This window comes from Cryptomeria japonica, chromosome 3 (genome assembly GCF_030272615.1).
Source record: "Cryptomeria japonica chromosome 3, Sugi_1.0, whole genome shotgun sequence".
Taxonomy (NCBI): domain Eukaryota; kingdom Viridiplantae; phylum Streptophyta; class Pinopsida; order Cupressales; family Cupressaceae; genus Cryptomeria; species Cryptomeria japonica.
Genome location: NC_081407.1, coordinates 462,466,225 through 462,483,896, shown reverse-complemented (window position 1 = coordinate 462,483,896; position 17,672 = coordinate 462,466,225). Strand labels below are relative to the sequence as shown.

Here is a 17,672-nt window from a genome sequence, read left to right as displayed (position 1 = left end):
TATGCGGCCTATTGATTGTAGTGGGATGACTCAGATGTGGACTGTCTATATCCACCAGATTTGATTCCTTATGGTTCATACTTTTAAGTTGACCTTGTCTGTAATCATTTATGCATTGGTATGTTTATTTTGAAATGAGAGGATGGATGATGTTTCTGGTACCTGGATATTTTATGTTGGGACTTGTAGCATGTGGTTTATCATGATGTCATGATAGCTTGGTTATTCATTGGTTACAATTTCAGTGGGAGCTTTTGATAGTGATGTATTGGCGGTGTAGGATTGATTCTTGATTGGTGGTTTGTTGGTGGTTGTATGTATCTTCTTGAGATGGATTTCATGGTTTACTTGATATTGTTGACATTTCAGTTGGATGTTCTTCATTTCGGAGATGGTTATCATGATGCTATGGAGAGCTTGGTATCACATTTCAGTGAGAGCTTGTAGTAGTGACGAGTATTCACCATGTTGGTTGGTGGATGATCTTCTTAGTGTGCATATGTTGGAGGATGTCTTAGATCTTGTTGTTGCAGAAGGATTATCTTGCATTTGCGGGTACAGTGTTAGAAGATGTTTACATCTTAAGGGCTCAAGGAGTCCTTGATTGAGGTGTGGTTTATGCTTTCATTTGACATATTATCCTTGTTGGTAGGATGGACTTATATTATGTCATGGTACACTCTTGATATGCATATAGAGTTTTGGCATGGTATGATTATTCGATATGTTCATATGAGGCATGTTATCGCTTTGAGATGGATTAGATCATGTTGTCATTCTTATGTTCTTGATTCCATGGTTGGAGCTTTGACATTGATATTGGTGATTCTCTTTGTATTGAGTGTATGATCATTTCCTTGATACTTCATGATGGTGTTATGTTGCATTTGGAGTTTGGCATGGATTGATCGGTTACAGGTGCTCATGGATAAATGGAGATGTAGGTGATGTTAGTATTCTCTTGTGATTAGAGATATGTGTTGGGATGGTTCGTTGTTTCAGCAGGAAGTCCAAGGAGAATTGACCTGGTATGGACTTGAGAGGAGAATGTTCTTAGTATGAGTCATGATGACTTGGATAGCTTGATGAGAATTCTCATTCCCCACTCTTGGTCTACTCGTCAGTTTACTACTTGAGAGGTGTTGCTTATTGTTCCTTTCAAGTGCATTATATTATGCTTATCTTTCACATATATGGGTCTTGAGCTATGGATAGATGGTTAGTTCTAGAGGATTACATTTGAGAGATGTATGGCATTGGTTATCTCCTTGTGCATTTGAGTTATTATTATGATGGTGGCAGTCATTGATATTAGTTTGGGAGATGATTTATTTGGTGTATTCCCTAGGATTGGGAATGGATATTTAGTTTGATCTTCTTGGTTATGAGAGGCTTACATCCATGTTGATTACGTGTTATATAAGTTGGTTTAGTCCAAGGGACTGAACGATTTTTGGTTGTTGTTATGGCTTTCATTTGGGGTTTTATGGAGGAGATCATACTTGACACAGTTATCATTTAGAGGTGTGTGTAGAAGGACATACTACAAGATTTGATTTGCAGTGTTTCTCTCTTTGTTTTCGTTATCTTCTTGGATGTTCATATTCACATTACATTGGCTAGAGATTGTTTGGAGCTATGTGTTCACTGGTTTTGTGTTCATGTGTTGTCATATGTAACATGACATAGAGGTTCCTTTATCTCTTTCTTGTGTTGGTGTGAAGAACATGGGAGAATGTTAGAGACATGGTGTGAGAGTGGTACTTACAGGTTATCAGTTTACATGATGTTCATATTGATGTGCATGTTCTTGATACTACATGGTTACACTTCTATGATATGTTGTTAGTGGATTTATTTATGATATTGGCATTACCTATGCAATGGGAGTTCCTTGGTGTACCTATGTGGTAGGTATTGCACTTGGGGCTTATGGTTGCATGTTACAGGTTGCATATGTTGATGAGATGCTATTCACTTGGTTCGTATGCCTTGGAGGCATGTATAGTTGATGTGTTAGCACTTTTTGTGGGTGTTATTTCAACTATGTAAACAACTACCTTTGCATTGGATACTTTTGGATTAGTGTTTGTGTTCAGATATCAGTTGGTGCATGACTTATCATTTGTTGAAATAGATTGTGTGGCTTTCTCTTTGGATGGTCTTTTCATGTCCAGTGGCAGTGGTATGATTGAGGGTGGGAACATTCATGTATGAGATGGTGGTCACTTTGTTTCTTGTTGCCAGTATCTTGATGGAGCACTTGGATTCCATGATGGTATATGTGCATGGAGAGATTAGTCTCTTTTTCGTGTGACGAATTACTTCTTGGCCCTTATGCAATGTATACAACAAGTGGTAGAATGTTGGGAAAATGGTGTTGTACACCTTGCATAACAATGTTTTATTGTTGTATTATTTTATTATTGTGTGAGGTGGACATGGAATTATATTGTAAAATCATATTGTCTTGTTGCACCTAGATGGATGTGCAACATGTAGAAATTCCCTTTGAATATTCTTGTAACCACTTGAGGAGTTGTATTGACACATTGGTATTATTATACTATATTTATTTAGTATTGGGGAATGTAATTGTGATGAAGTACCCAATGTTAAATGTGGGTCAAGGGTAGGTAGGAAAAATATTATATTTTATTGTCACATGGTTTTGATGTAATACCACTTAGTGGTTTTGTGGTTGGTTGTCTCTATAAAAGCGCCACAAGGGTAGTTGTTTGGGTTAGTTGGTTTAGCATTTGTGAAGGAGGAAGCATGGCATGGGATGTGTGGATTCATGCTTGGTCACATAGAGTGCTTGGTTATGGCTAGGTTTTCGAAGCCTTTCCATAGTTGTATTATAATAGACACATTGTTGAAAATACATGGTGTATGATGCTTTTGGAGGTTGGGTTTTTCCCTCATAAGGGTTTTCCCAGGATATATCTTATGTCACATTTTCATGGGTATGTTGTCTATTCTTTGTATATGGCTTTTATGTGTTGATTTGATTAGAATATAAAATGGGTTATTTGGAAATTGTCATAAATATGGCTACATGTTTTCTTACAATTGTACCAGTCAAGGGGCCTGTTGGTTGAAATAAAATAAACAAAATCCTTTTTTTATTTTTTCTTATTTTCACTTGATAAAGAAGCTTCAAAAGATCGGTTAGGGTAACAAGAGATAACAACTAAACCAATACTAAACAACTTAATGAACTACAAAGTCAATGGATCATAACAAAGTATTATCAATAACATCTAATCAGAATTCAAAAGGGACGTTCCAACAAACATGCGAACTCATATAACCCACACATAAATGGAAATAGCAATCACAAGATCAGATAATCACTCTACCATTTTATCCTTATACACCATTAGCATGCACAATATGAATAATAAAAAAATAAAGCTTGGAACAACAGGTTGCTGATTCAAATGAAAGAATATACCAAACTACGAAGAACAAAAACCCATAGAATACGTATTGTAGATCATGCAATCCACAAGCTGCTTTTGTATTAATCCTTTTAAAATGAATAACAATATTTCAAGAATATATGAGAAAGAAATTGCATAAAACTAGATTCTCTAGCTTAATGGACTTGAATCATCAATTCGCGGACCCTCAAAATGACCCAAATTCTACAATTTATAGAGTTTTATCCTTATTCTAGGAAGACATCATGCCTATAAACTAGGATTACAAAAATGAGGGAGTTGTAGTCGACATGCAAGTCGCTTCCTGTGAACTCTAGTTAAGTACTACTAAACTGGTACTCAAGGTTCACTTCCAAAATGATGCTACAACAACAAGAAGTTTGAAGAATGCTCAAAAAAGAAAGTATTAATTACAACACCAGTTGACAACTAAGTAGTGGTGGCAGTGACAATGCTCTATCATGCATTAGGGCCTCTACAACTACCTGTTCATCATTCACTTCTTCTTATAGTTTTGGTAGTTGTTGATAAAGCAGTCCAAGGAAGCATTAGGTGGGTCAGTGATGTAACTTATCCTGAATTTTGATACTCTAAGTATCTCTTTTATACTTTCCACGTTGCTGACCATTTGATCCATTATTGTCTCAGCTTCTTGACACTAGAAAGTTACATACATATATCTATTCATTGTGTCTATATCAACCTATGCAGTATCTACAAAATGATCAGCAACATATAAATCCCACCTATTGAGTACCGCCTCTTGATGCACTACTCCATCTTGCTTGAGGCTAAGGCCATGTTTTCCCAACAATTTAATCAAGAATTGCTCATAGTGTTCAAGTGCGTCAAGGAGTAGAGGATGTTCTTTAAGAACCTTGATGCAGCTTGCTCCATTACCTCTATCTTCAAATCTAAAATATCTATATATGATTGCAATTTATCAATAGTCTCTACTCCCAATAAATCCTCTTTTGTAATCACTTCTTCTCCTAACTTGATTTTCTTCAGAATCTTATGTTGTTTGGAAAACTGAAAAAGTCATTGTTCCCATATTGTGGAATAGTAAATAAGAGCATTTTCATTAAAATGGGCTTCTTCAACAATTTCCATTCTAATTTGCAAGAATAAGTTTACTTTATTTAATTGATCTTTTTCCCAAGCCTTAACTGTTGTGGCTACTTTTCTCAGCTTATACAATGCTTTGATATCACCCTGTGGGAGCGATGAAGTGCATCGTAAAGCATCATCAATTCTAGAATCCAGAGGCTTGGCTATCTCCATGATTAGCTGTTGGGTGAACCCATAATAGTGGGTTACACTTTTTCAGACAAAAAAAATTGACTCTTTTGTCCAAAACTCAATTTTAGCCATGTTCTATCGAAACTCCCTTTCGATCAAAACCCACTTCCGATCGAACCCAAAAAACATAAAATACAAAATTTATTAGGAGGTTCGATAGAAGGGGGGTTCTATCGAACGAAAGTGATTGGTTTTGGACTCCCCCCAAACCTCTCAGGGTTTCTACATATTTTTGGCCTTCGAAGCTCAAATTGGGGGCTCAAATGGATGAATTTTAACAAACCCAAATGCATGATAGTAGTACTCAAAGCAAGCTTTCTAATGACTATTATTTTAATATATAAAGATTTTATTATGATTTTTTTTCAGATTAACTAAACATAGGTTTCATACCAAACATCAACTTCCGAGTTCAATGGTTATGAAAAAATAGTAAACAAGTGAAAAAAATTCTGAAAAATATTTGTGCACTAGGTATTGAAGTCCTCTTTCCAACAAAAAAAAAATTGAATTTGGATACATACACAACAAGTTATGATCAACCAAATGAACATATGTCAAAATTATAGTTAACTCGACTTCAAAACTTAATAAAATATGAAATATTGAAGATAATGTTATGAAACTAATTGGAAACATTATATATGGATATCACAACACTAAATTCGAAAGAATAACATTCATATCTATTTTAGAAAAAAATTTATGCCATACCAAATGAGTATCACTCTTTAAAAATGTTGTTTTTTTGTAAAAAAGTAGTTTTCGAGGGAGATAGAAAAATAAAAAATAAATTGATTAAAAAAAAATTATTTACAATCTACACACAAAATGTCACAAATAGCTAGTTCACATCATCTGCAAATTCCTTATGGTTTAGCAGTAATAAGTGTCTGAATGTGAGGTTTTTTTCTGAAAATGAAAATTGAAGCGTCAAAGTTGGCAAAAAAGTGTAACCCCCTATTGTAGGTTCACCCTACTTATACTGCCTCAATTGTGCCTTAACCTCTGCCTTAGTTTTATATTCTTTCTCCATCCTTGTTTTGACAATGGAAGTGGTAGCAACTAAAGTATCAATCTCCCCCCACTTAGTCTATTTACCCAGGTTAACCTTCGAAACTTGGTACCTAGGGGTAACTTGGGGTGATTCTTCAACATCTTGAATTAGTGCCTCTATATCAGCAATTACATCCCCCGAATCCATTCTTGAGAAATGAATTGTCCTCACTCTTTTTACTCTCCTTGGAGATTCAGTAATTGCCTCCTACAAAGTTATATCAGGGAGGACGACCTTTGATTTCTTCTTGAAAGTAAAATTTAACCATTGAGGCATAAAGGAGTCTTGTTCCCCTCCCTGCACTGTTACATCCACAGTGATCCTATGGGATTCTACATTATGTTCATGCTCTTCTTCTTGGTGCTCATGTTGATCTGGAGGACTGGGTGGCCTTTGTTGGATCTGAGAAACCTATTGAGCGAGACTAACTTGTAGGATCTGATCTAGAATGGGTTGTTGTTGTCTTGCTATCTCTTCCGACTTATCGGAAACCTCTTCTTCAAATGGTATTTCTATTTCAACCTCATGCACTTGCTCATTTCCTCCTAATTATTGAAGCAATATTTCTTGGTCTTGAGGAGTAAGGACCATTATTTCATCGTGTTCATCACTTTCGTCATCATGGGACTCTTCATGTGCCTCTTCTCCCATAACCTGTACATGAATTTCTATTGGTTGCACCTGTATTGTTGGCTCTCCTGTAGCTTCTGGTTGATTCTCTGGTTGGATCAGAGAAGGCTCTTCATGTGGCTCCTTTGATTTATTTTCAATTTTATTCCTCTTTGCTACGACTACAATGGGTTCATCATCTTCATCAGAATTTGTCTCAATGTTATGGATGATAACCCGTTCTTATGTTGGCATGGGAGGAGGTGTATCCTATTGTGTTGAAGAAGCAGAAGGTTGTGTTTTAATGGCTTCCTCTTGAGAGGCACCTTCTCTTGGAAAAATACCTATGGTATAAAAAATGGGGGTGACAGAAGCCTATGGGATTTCTCGTAACCCTATAGTAATCCCATGTTCCGCAATTGTCTTCAAGAATTGGGACTCTTTAATTTTGGCATACAACTGTCTCTTGAGCTCGCGGTTGTCAATTGGTACTGTTGCCTCTTCTGGATCGGTGAAAATATTTTTCCTTGAATCAAACCTTGTTCTTCTTACATATTCTTTGTGGACTTTGGTCTAAGGGTTATCAACAACTTTGCCCTTTTTCTTCTCCTTGGTAGCCCTTGGTTGGATCCTCAAGCTTAGCTATTATCTCGTCCTTTCCAGAAAAATTGTTGTAACAATTTCAATATCCAAATCCTCTTGGTTGGACCATCCGATAGGAGTAAGAGGTCTTTGATCAATTCCCTTCTCCTTTAATGTATTATCAAGAAGCTCACCATCATTCCTTAGCTCCTTAGGGATATTTGTTTCAATTTCAAAATTCTTGATCTGTGGCACTGGCAACCTATAATATCCCTTCTCCCTTACCTCAAAGTTGTCCTGCAAATTAGCCCAAAAATCCTCTAATGTCATCTTGTGACCCTTGTAAGAAATAGGCATCATATGTTTTAGCTTACCATATGGGTCATATAGGTCCCTTGAGTAATTAAATTCTTTTAAGCTCAAATCTTGGAGCTCTTGTTCAGCTGCCTTAGCTGTCTGTATATTAGGACATGTATAATGTTCTAGAGATACTAGTAGAGTAATCCCCGTCTTATGCTTCAAAGTCAACAATGCCTGTAGGCCCACCAATTGCATAGCATATTCCAAAATTATTTTTCTATTGCTGCAAAATCTTGGTAAAAGAAAAGGATTTCCTATGAATCTTCTAACCCATAGATATGTTGATCGTTGGTTTTGTAGGAACCAACACCCCCATTCCTTGATCATTTGCATTGCTTATGGGGTTAGTCTATATCCTATATCCCTTGTCAGTTTTATTATTACAACATAAATAAATGCATCATTTAATCTTTTGAAATGCAACTTAGCCTGAGAGATAGGTAATTGAGTGTAATACTCCCACACTCTTTTATGTCCAGGTTCTTCTCCTAATCTCCCTTCAATCTTCAGCCTGAGAACTTACTAGCCCGAGTGACCACCCATATAACATAAGAAGTCATGAAGAAATTATTCGTTTGAAGGATTGCGATCATCTATGAATGTTATCTGAAATAATATGTGGCCAATCAAAATATTCTTTACCAATCAAAATTGTGGTCATGTAATGGAACATCCATGTGTGAAAATGCCTACAGTCCTACTTTCCAAAGGCTCTACTCAGCATGATGATGATGTCTCTTTGAGGCTCTTGGAAATCGGCTCTTAGAATGTATGTAGCCTTTAGCCTTGTCTTTCTTGGTTCCTCGAGCTATGCTTCATTAATATGTCTTTTGTAATTAGAATCATTCTTTACAAATATGGAAGTGGACTTCTCTTCAGTTGTCACCAGAACCTCTTCCCTCACTAGTATCCCAAAATTCATCCCTATCATGTTAGGGGACAGGTCTACAATTACATTGCCATCTGCATCAACACATTTCCTTGTCTTTTGATGGTGGTATTTAGCAATTGTCATGGTAATCTCGGGCGACTGGATGGCTTGAGGAAAGATAGTTGCCTCTATCAAGCTTGATATCTTGATCCTTCTGTATGGGGCTTCTAGAGTATCGGGTGCAGGTGTCAGTTGGGTTTTGATGTCTTCAATCTCTATATGGCCAACTCAATATTGGTCACCCACCAAACTTCATCTTCTATCTTTGAGGCAAGAGTCTTCCCTTGATACTGATACTTCATTGTTATTGGTTTCTTGTCAAGCTTGGCTTCTTCCTTTGTCCTCTTCTTGCTTGCGGATGGGTCCATCAATCTGCTTTATCCTGCAAGAAAAGATCAATAATTAGCTATTACTTGATATTATCAAATCATTACATATTTTGGAACTCCGAGGTTCCCAGGCATAAAACTCTTTAAAAAAACTAATTTTGGGATTCCGGGGTCCCGAGTTGAGGAAAGGGCAAAACAACTAATTTCGTAACTCCATGGTTTCAGGGTTCTGGATTTGGCAAGAGACCTCAAAAGGCAAATTTCGGAACTCCAAGGTTTCAGAGTTCTGGGGTAAGTAAAACACTCCAAAGATCAGTATTGAAACTTTGGGGTTCCAGGGTTACGAGGTGGGGTAAGGCAGTCTCAAACAGACTTCGGGATCCTAAAATAGGTAAACCTTTCTAGGAAGAGACTTTGGAACTCAGGGGTTCCGCTATGGGTAAAACGGACTTACAAGGCACAACGGTTTCGGGATTCTAGAGTTCCAAAATCCCGAGGTGGGTCAAACTCTGTCAAAAGAGAACTTCAAAACTCTGGGGTTATGGGGTGCTGAATGGGGTAGAACTTAGTCATTTCAGGATCCCGAAATCCCAAAATGCCGAAACTTAGGGTTTCACAAAAAGAAGATCAAATCGGCCAAATTTATTCAAAAGAAAGCAAAAATTTAATCTAACCTAACCTAAAAGACATTAGAAGACAAGAAAATGAAATGGACAAACCAAATTGGAAGGTGAAAACGTGAAAAATACGAACGAGTGAGGAGGCGGAACGGGCGGAGGGAGAGCTCAAATTTCACAGCGGAGGAGTGCACAAATGAATGAAAATCACCCATCTAGCCTTATTTCTACCCCCTATTCAGCATCCATAAAGCCTCACTAAACACGACCTCGGGATTCCGAGATCCTGAGACAAAACAACGGGAAGCTTGGAACTCTGGGGTTCTGGGGTTTCAAGGCCCACACAAAAAGACACCTTGGGACTTTGAGGTTTCGAGGTGAAACACAAGGCGAGTCTGGGAATTTCAGAATTCTGAAATGTCGAAACTCAAACGAAAAAACAACAAAACATGAAGAACTCAAGATTTCAGGATTCCAGGGTTCCGAGGCTTCCATAGAACAAATAAAAGAAGACTTCGGAACTCCGAGGTTCCAAGGTCTTCAACAAAACCACGCCAAAAAAACCAGACTTCAAAATTTCGGGGTTTTGAGGTTCTGAGGCCTAGACAAAAACATAGGCACAAAGACCACTTCAGAACTTCAGGGTTCCGAGGTTCTGAAGCAAAAACAAAACAAGCAAAAGGGTTACCTCAAAACTTCGAGGTTCCGAGGTGTCCAAAGCAAAAACAGAAATAAAGACAAAAGAAAGAAAACAAAAGTTATGGGAAAAAAGGGGGGGCCCAGATTTTCATGCCAAAGGAAATGATGGGGGTTGATATGCAAGGCATAATAGGTCCTTGCACCTCATATCAATTATATCTTCAATAATGTCACTCAAGAGGGTTTGTAAAAAAAAATGACTAGCATTGTGATTCTTCTTCACAAAAGTGGTGATATAAATAATCCATCAAATTACCACATGATTATAGTTAACCCCCTCCTTGGGAAACTTTTTGGAAGCACGGTTGAATGCAAAATTAGTAGTTAGGCAAAAATAGAAGGAAAAATATCTATAGGATAGGTTGGTTTTAGACCAAAACTTTCCACCATCGACCATGGTGGACTCCTTGGTTATTCGTTGAAAAAATATGGGATACCCAATTTGGTGAGGCCTTTTGTTGTTTTGTAGACTTTAAAATAGCCTTAGACATGGTACCACATGACAAACTATGGAATAGAATGAAGCAACTAGATGTCAAAGTATTTTGACAGTGATATTGGTGCCAAACAAGGCTGCTTGTTTTCCCCATATTTGTTTGGCATATACATAGATAAGTTAGAAGAATGGATAAACAAGGATAGTGGAGACAAAGTTCAATTGGCTAAATATGTAATAAAGCAACATCTATATATGTAGATGATCTCATTTTAAGTATTAAAACGATTAATTGTTTGAGGGAACACTTGAAACCTTTTGTAAGGAGGTTAAAATGCAAGTGAACATTAGTAAAACCAAAGTGATGATCTTCTCTTTGAGAAGAAATAAAAAGACACAAAATAACTTTCTTTTTGGAGGCAGCCCAACAGAAGTGGTGAATGAGTAAAAACACCTTGGGCTCAATTTTCACGACAAACTTAATTGGGAAATGTATAGAGAAAAAAATAATTCAAGTGGGTTGGAAAGCACTATATTCCCTACAAAATAGATGTACTAGGAATGTAGAACTATGGGATTGAAAAACCAAGTGAATGCTTTTTGGTTTGTTGGACACCCTAGTGATCTTCTACGAGTGAAAAATTTGGTGCAAAAGTATATCAGATAAAAATAAAAGGCAAGTAGAAAGAATTCAAAAATATCTATTCATAACCAATCTTAAAATTAAAACTATTTTTTGATATGATATTCTATTGGCAAAAATTGTCACCAATCCTTTGGAAGCATCAATAGTGGTTTGTTTATTGAGTTACTTAAAGAAGACTCAAAATATGGAAAAGCAATGTTGGTCTAGGATAATTTGGGAGGAAAGACTAGCTAGAAGGAAGAACGCACAGATGGAACAAAATGACAAATGGATGTAGAAATTGGACATTAATATATAGGAATGTCCAAATACCAATGAAGAAATAAAAAAGTCTGTGGGGGAAGAATTTTGAAGTAGCATATGGAAAAAACAAAGTGGACATAAAAAAGTTATTATATCAAAAAATTCCCCACACGAGATGATGAGGAAAAAACCTACATATGAGTGAATATTAAATGGAGAGAAAAAATGTTGATAGCTCAATTAAGAACTAGCTCTCATCACTTGAGATGTGAAATAGGTAGATGGATGATACCTAAAGAACTAAGGAAAAATAGAATATGCATGTTTTGGAACATGAGAGTGGTAGAGACAAAGTGACATTTGTCATGGAATGCCCAACATATAGTGACATTTATACTAATTATGAGAAAATTTTAAAACGGACAATTTAAAAACTCTGTTTAAGAAATCAAAGTTGCACAAAATAACAAACCTATTGATCGAAATTCACTATAAAAGATAGATCTAAAGAGGAGGTTACAAATTATATAAGGTAATGGTGTCTTGTTTTGGGGATGTGTGTTTTTCTTGGGTCCCATAAGTTACTTTGGCCTCGTGGACTTTATTGAAATCATTAATTTATTAATTCATATCCCTCATTCTCCTACTAGAGATAAAATATATTTCCAAACTGTTGGAACCTCTAAAAATTTGTATTCCTAAATTGTTTTCCCACTACTATCCATATACATAGCCAAACCAAACAAACAAAATTTGAAGGTATTCATAGATTAATTTCTTTATTGACATAGTTCAATGTGTTTTCTAGCCTAAAATTCCCAAAATTCAACACTAAAGCCTTAAAATCAAATGTTTGAGACATCAATAGACCTTACAAGAATTATATCCTTGTTGAAGACCCTATTTGTCACTCAAGGAGTTCACATCTTTCGCCATTTCCCTAAAAATATATATACACCATGCCTCCCTTCTCATTTAGACCATCATATAATAAAACCATGAAGTATCGCTATTTCGTGGAGCCCCTATCACATTATATCAAGCAGTTCACAAAATAGCAACGATAAAAAATAAAGGTCATAAAGTTTCACCATTTTGCAAGGCTCATATTCTATTATATAAGGTGGCTTGTGAAACAGCAACAAAGAAAATAAAATTGCAAAGATATCTCTATTTTGGAAAACACCTATCTTGTTATAATGAGCAACCTGCGAAATGGCAATAAAAGAAATAAATTCTACAAGGGTATCGCTATTTCACGAGACCTATATTCTATTATGTCGAGCAATTTGCGAAATAACGATAAATAGAACCAACATTATAAAGCGTCGCTATATCACGAAAGGGGACTTAATGAGAAGAGAAGACGTTGCGATATAGCGACAATGAATTGACTTGAAGTGTTATCACGGTATCACAAAATTGGCTTGATAAAGAAATAAGAGGATTGCGATATAGCAATAGATCCACAAACTATCTCCACATCACAGGATGGAGATAACTAATGAAAAGTAAGACAACAATATAGTGATATCTAGAACACATGTCGCTATATCGCTAGAAACAAAAATATAAGGGAAGCAAGTGTTGCGATATAGTGATAAAAATTGTCGTTGTTTTGCAAATGAGTAATAAAATTGCTAAGGTGGGTTTGCGATACTACAAAAACAAGAAGCCGAGGCAAGTTGAGAATAACATCAGCATGTCATAAATCAAGATTTTGAAAAGGTGGTGGAGCTGTTAATGGCAAGCATGAATTAAATGAAGAAAAAACCCTCAAGGGCCACCATTAATAGTCGATTTTCGCTTGAAATTTTTATTCCAAGCTAAAGAATTATAAGGAGTGGGCTCTACGACAAGGAACAACATGCCAAAATCACCTGCGGCAGCTTACAAGTAAGTACTCTATTACTCCTTAAGTTGCAGAATTTACAAAATCCAGTTGAATCTTGAGTAAGAAGCATAAAGTTAAAATTCCTAGGAAGAAGGGGAGTCTACAGAAGGTGAAAGTTCAAAAGGGTATTGCATGTTTTTCAATACCAACAAGACAGCTAGCCCACTCCCATCCATTTTTAAATAATTAATGTATGTTAGAAAACTTATGAAGGCCTATAAAAGATTAAAGAAATATTGTATTCTTGGTAGTCTATCATATGATTCTCTTTTCAAAATATAAACAGCAACACTCAACTAAACAATGTTGAGTTGGTTTATTCTATTGATGATTGCTCCTATAGGATATAAAGAAGATTTGTTTAATTGATTCCATTATCTTTATAAATTGATATTCAATTATACCTCCATGCATATAGAAAGGTTTGCCTATTCTTGAATATTCTCCTCATACTCTATTGCATTCTTTAAAACAATAAATTATTCCTTTATTTTCCATCGTATTGCCAATTATTTCTTTTTTTAAATGATTTATTTTACATAAAATTTACTAGCATATTTTTCCATGGAGTAATTTTTAGCTACAATTTTTTGTCCCTGTCATTTTTCCAATTGCAAATTTTACACCTAAATTCTAAAGGAGGTTTATCTTTGTTCTCATTCTCCACTAGTAAATGAATGTGTACTTTGACACCCAACAATCTCAAAATTTCTTAACAAAACCACTCACACTCCATTTTTATTTGGCTTTTCTTTTTCAATTTTGTATAGGATCTACATTTTCATCATCAGTTGTTGAGGTGGGTTTATTAATATTATTATTTTCATTATATATACTTTTGAATATCATTTCTAGAATTACCATGCAACTTATCACAATCTTCTTGTGATGTATTCTATTGCCCATTAATGGATTGTACAAATTCTAATGTTGTAGGTTGATTTGATGAACCGCACATTGCCAAAGTATGACATTATTCTTTTGCAATTTGACAAGTTCTATTTACACTTTCAAGAAACTAGCTCCTACTTGACATTCTTATGAATCAGAAGTTATTATTAAATATTCATTGTACTTAAGGATCAACATTAAAACAATTTTTAATATCATTTGTATTATATAGCATTAAAACTAAACATAGGAGAATAACTTTTCCTTATTATTCTATCTTGATTAGAACTTTTGGTTAATTATGTCCTATGTAATAAGGTTGGAATTCCCCTTCCTCGGTAGCTCATTTCTCATCCATACCACTTCAAGATTTCTAGGTACCTTGCCATACTAACAATAAAAAATTTGATGCTAATTTTCTCAATCCTATTGTCAAGAAGGGGAAGGACCCTATTTTCAAACCTACTATTAAAGTCTATACTTCTATTAAAGTAAAAAAAAAAAAAAAATGTGATTAAGGTTGTTTGTCATAACCCTATTTTCAAATAATTGGAGAACCCTATCCCAAAATTTGTTATGTACTCTTATATAAAGGTTGATGCCACTTCTACAAAATCCAACATAAAAAAAAATGGTAATGCAAGATTTTGATTTAAATTGTATAATTTTTTCAATCAAGATTTTAGATCTCTCTCTCACACATGTGTGAGATGTGAGAAAAAAAGGTGTATGTGTGTGTATAAACCTTTCTTACATGTTAGAAATATGTTTGGTGCATGAAATTAGATCTTTTAACATATCCTTTAATGCACCCAACATATCTCTAGCATGTAACATACATACACACATACATACATATACATATACATACAAGACATGTACACATATCTTTGTGTGTGTGTGTGCGCGCGCGCGCATGCGTGTGTGTGTGTGTGTTTCTATTTCAATTCTATGTGTTCCTCTTTTTTATTATGGACATTGAGTGTGGTCCCATATATATACCCTTCTTCTATCTTGTTGGTCATTTTTGCGCTTCTACAAACTCAAATTGTGCAACTGTAGAGGATTTGCGCATTTGCAAAGGATCTATGCATCTATCTAATAAACCTGCACACCTATCTGATAAACCTGCATACTTGTCTGCTAAACTCGCACACTTGTCCACTAAACCTGCACACCTATGTGTTTAGCCTGCACATTTCTTCACCAGTGATGTGCATCTATTCACCAATATTGAGCCTTTGAAAGGTAAATTGGTTGATTGAGTTTTTATTTGACATTTCTATTTTGGCTCTTTGATTCTAGTTTCTTTGCTTGTTCTTCATGCTAAATTTGTTTTATGTGTGTGGGTGGAGGGGGGGGGGGGGGAGAGAGGGGGAACATTTGTCAATTAAAAAAGCTAGAAAAAGGTAAAAAATGGAAAAGAATCTTCTCTCTTACAAATATCGAGAAGAAATAATGTCTTATGTGATACATTGATTTATTTTAAATGGTTGAGTACAATTGGTCGGGGTGATGATATGTTCTTTGATTATGCCATCCACCAAAGTTCAAATCCCTAAAAGTATGATATAAGAGATGAGGTTGTAATTGTGTCCCAAACAACTTTGATGGAAGGGATATCCCTCTATTCTTGACTCTCGACCAAGTAGACATCAATGCTGAATACATATTAACATAAGCTCATATTTTTATATAGAATAACAAAACAAGCTCTTGAATAATATAATCCCTAACTCTCCATATGCACCTATATTGAATAACAAAACAAACTCTTAAATGATATTTTCTCCAATAAAAAGTAATGACATATCTTACTTGTTAAAATATCATTTGCAGTTTTACTCATATTATATATACAACAGACAGATAGAGGAGGGGATATAAAACCTATGCAGTAGATACGAATCTGTTCAACGACTTCAAAAGCTAGGTTTACAAAAAGTTAAAAAGGATCTTACGAAGTCATAAAAGTAGACCAAACCCAACATTTTTTCTCCTGTTAGTTGGGCAATTCACCAGCGAGTTGATGATCTACAACTGGTCGTTTAGTTTTAAATAACTCACATCATCTTTTGAATTCATTCCCTTCATCGACCGTTGTAAAATTTCCTCTCTGGTTTGTTTTTCTAAGGTCCATAATGAATGATTTGTTATCAAGATCCTTCTTGAATGACGAGGAGGATGAGAAGGTTGAATCTCCAGAGTTTGAAATGGGCGCAGCAGACGCTGAGAAGAACCTTGCAGAATTTTTCTCAGAGGTGGCCCTCATCAAAGCCGAGATGAAGCAGATTGAACTGCTTTTACTCAAACTAAAAGGCAGGGGTGAAGAGAACAAAATGATCAACAGAGCAGTGGAGATGGAGAAAGATATAGAGCAAATGCTGAACAGAACCAGGCATGTTAAAGCTAAATTTGAAGAGCTGAACAGGGCAAATCTGGCGAACCGCATTGTTGGAGGCTTCGAGGAAGGGAGTTCCACAGATAGAAGTCGAATGGCCACCACCAACGGGCTCAGAAAATCTTTTCAGCAGTTAATGTCCGAATTTGAGATGCTGAGAAATGTTATGGGCGGTGAGTATCTTTCTGAGGTCATTCATGAGAGGTGTGGTGGAGTTCAACAGTTTGGAAACAAGCTGACTGAATTGCATGGATTGTTTGTTGACATGTATGTTTTGCTGCTCTCTCATGGCGACCACTTGGATGACATTGAGGCCCATGTCATGGCTGCCACTTCCTTTGTTAAAAGAGGAGCCGGAGATCTTGCACTGGCTACAAGTCTTCACAAAAGCACTAGGAACTGGACATACGTGGCCATGATCATATTTGTCCTCTTACTCGTTATACTTGTTGCAGTGATGATCAGCCGATTCTTACACTCTTTCACCTGATGCTCAATTGGGTTTTTCTGGTTGTAGATTAAAAAAAAAGAACTTTTGGGAGATTAAATTTCAGAATGGTTATGATTAAAATGGATATGGGTATATCAAATATGTAACAGTTACTTTGGAATGTATATATGAGTTGAAATTCAGTATTAGTGGAATGACGTAAAAACTTAGTGAAACAAAGGGATTTTCCTTTGGTCTTGTTAAGGATAAATATGTAATTCTTTCTTAACTAATATAATAGTTGCAAATCCATTAATGTGTAGACCCTAATATACATAGACAAGAATAGTAGCATGTTGATCTATATAGAGCTATGGTGCTCCTAATTCTGCATATGATGTTTGTATGACAATGTGGAATTATAGTAAGGACGTGTGTAATTTCCTGAACCTAGAAAAGAAACTATGTTTCTAATATCTATATTGATCTCTAAAAATTCTTGGTTTAGTAACGAATAAGAACCCAATAATCAAATTCGTTGTGATCTTTTTATGTGTAATAATGATGTGGCATGTACTTATATACAAGAAGGATCCAACTATGCCAATACCCATAAATTGTTCATGTTACACTCTCTCTAAGTTTAGATTATCAAGTTATTCATGTCTTTTCTATCTATGCATGTCCCTAATTCATTCATGTGATTATTTTCCATGAACTCAACATCTTGGGCTTTATTTCCATATCTATTTGCATGTTTATGTAGTTAATTACAATTATTGTTGTAACGACATTTTAA

General features: G+C 35.6%; 1 protein-coding gene across 1 annotated transcript; it reads left to right on the top strand.

Moving 5' to 3' along the window:
• Positions 1 to 16,168: 16,168 nt before the first annotated feature.
• LOC131078390 (syntaxin-125-like) lies at positions 16,169 to 17,019 on the top strand. The gene has a single exon (XM_058016064.2). It carries the CDS (start codon positions 16,184 to 16,186, stop codon positions 16,931 to 16,933), a length of 750 nt encoding a protein of 249 aa, XP_057872047.2. The 5' UTR covers positions 16,169 to 16,183; the 3' UTR covers positions 16,934 to 17,019.
• Positions 17,020 to 17,672: the final 653 nt, after the last annotated feature.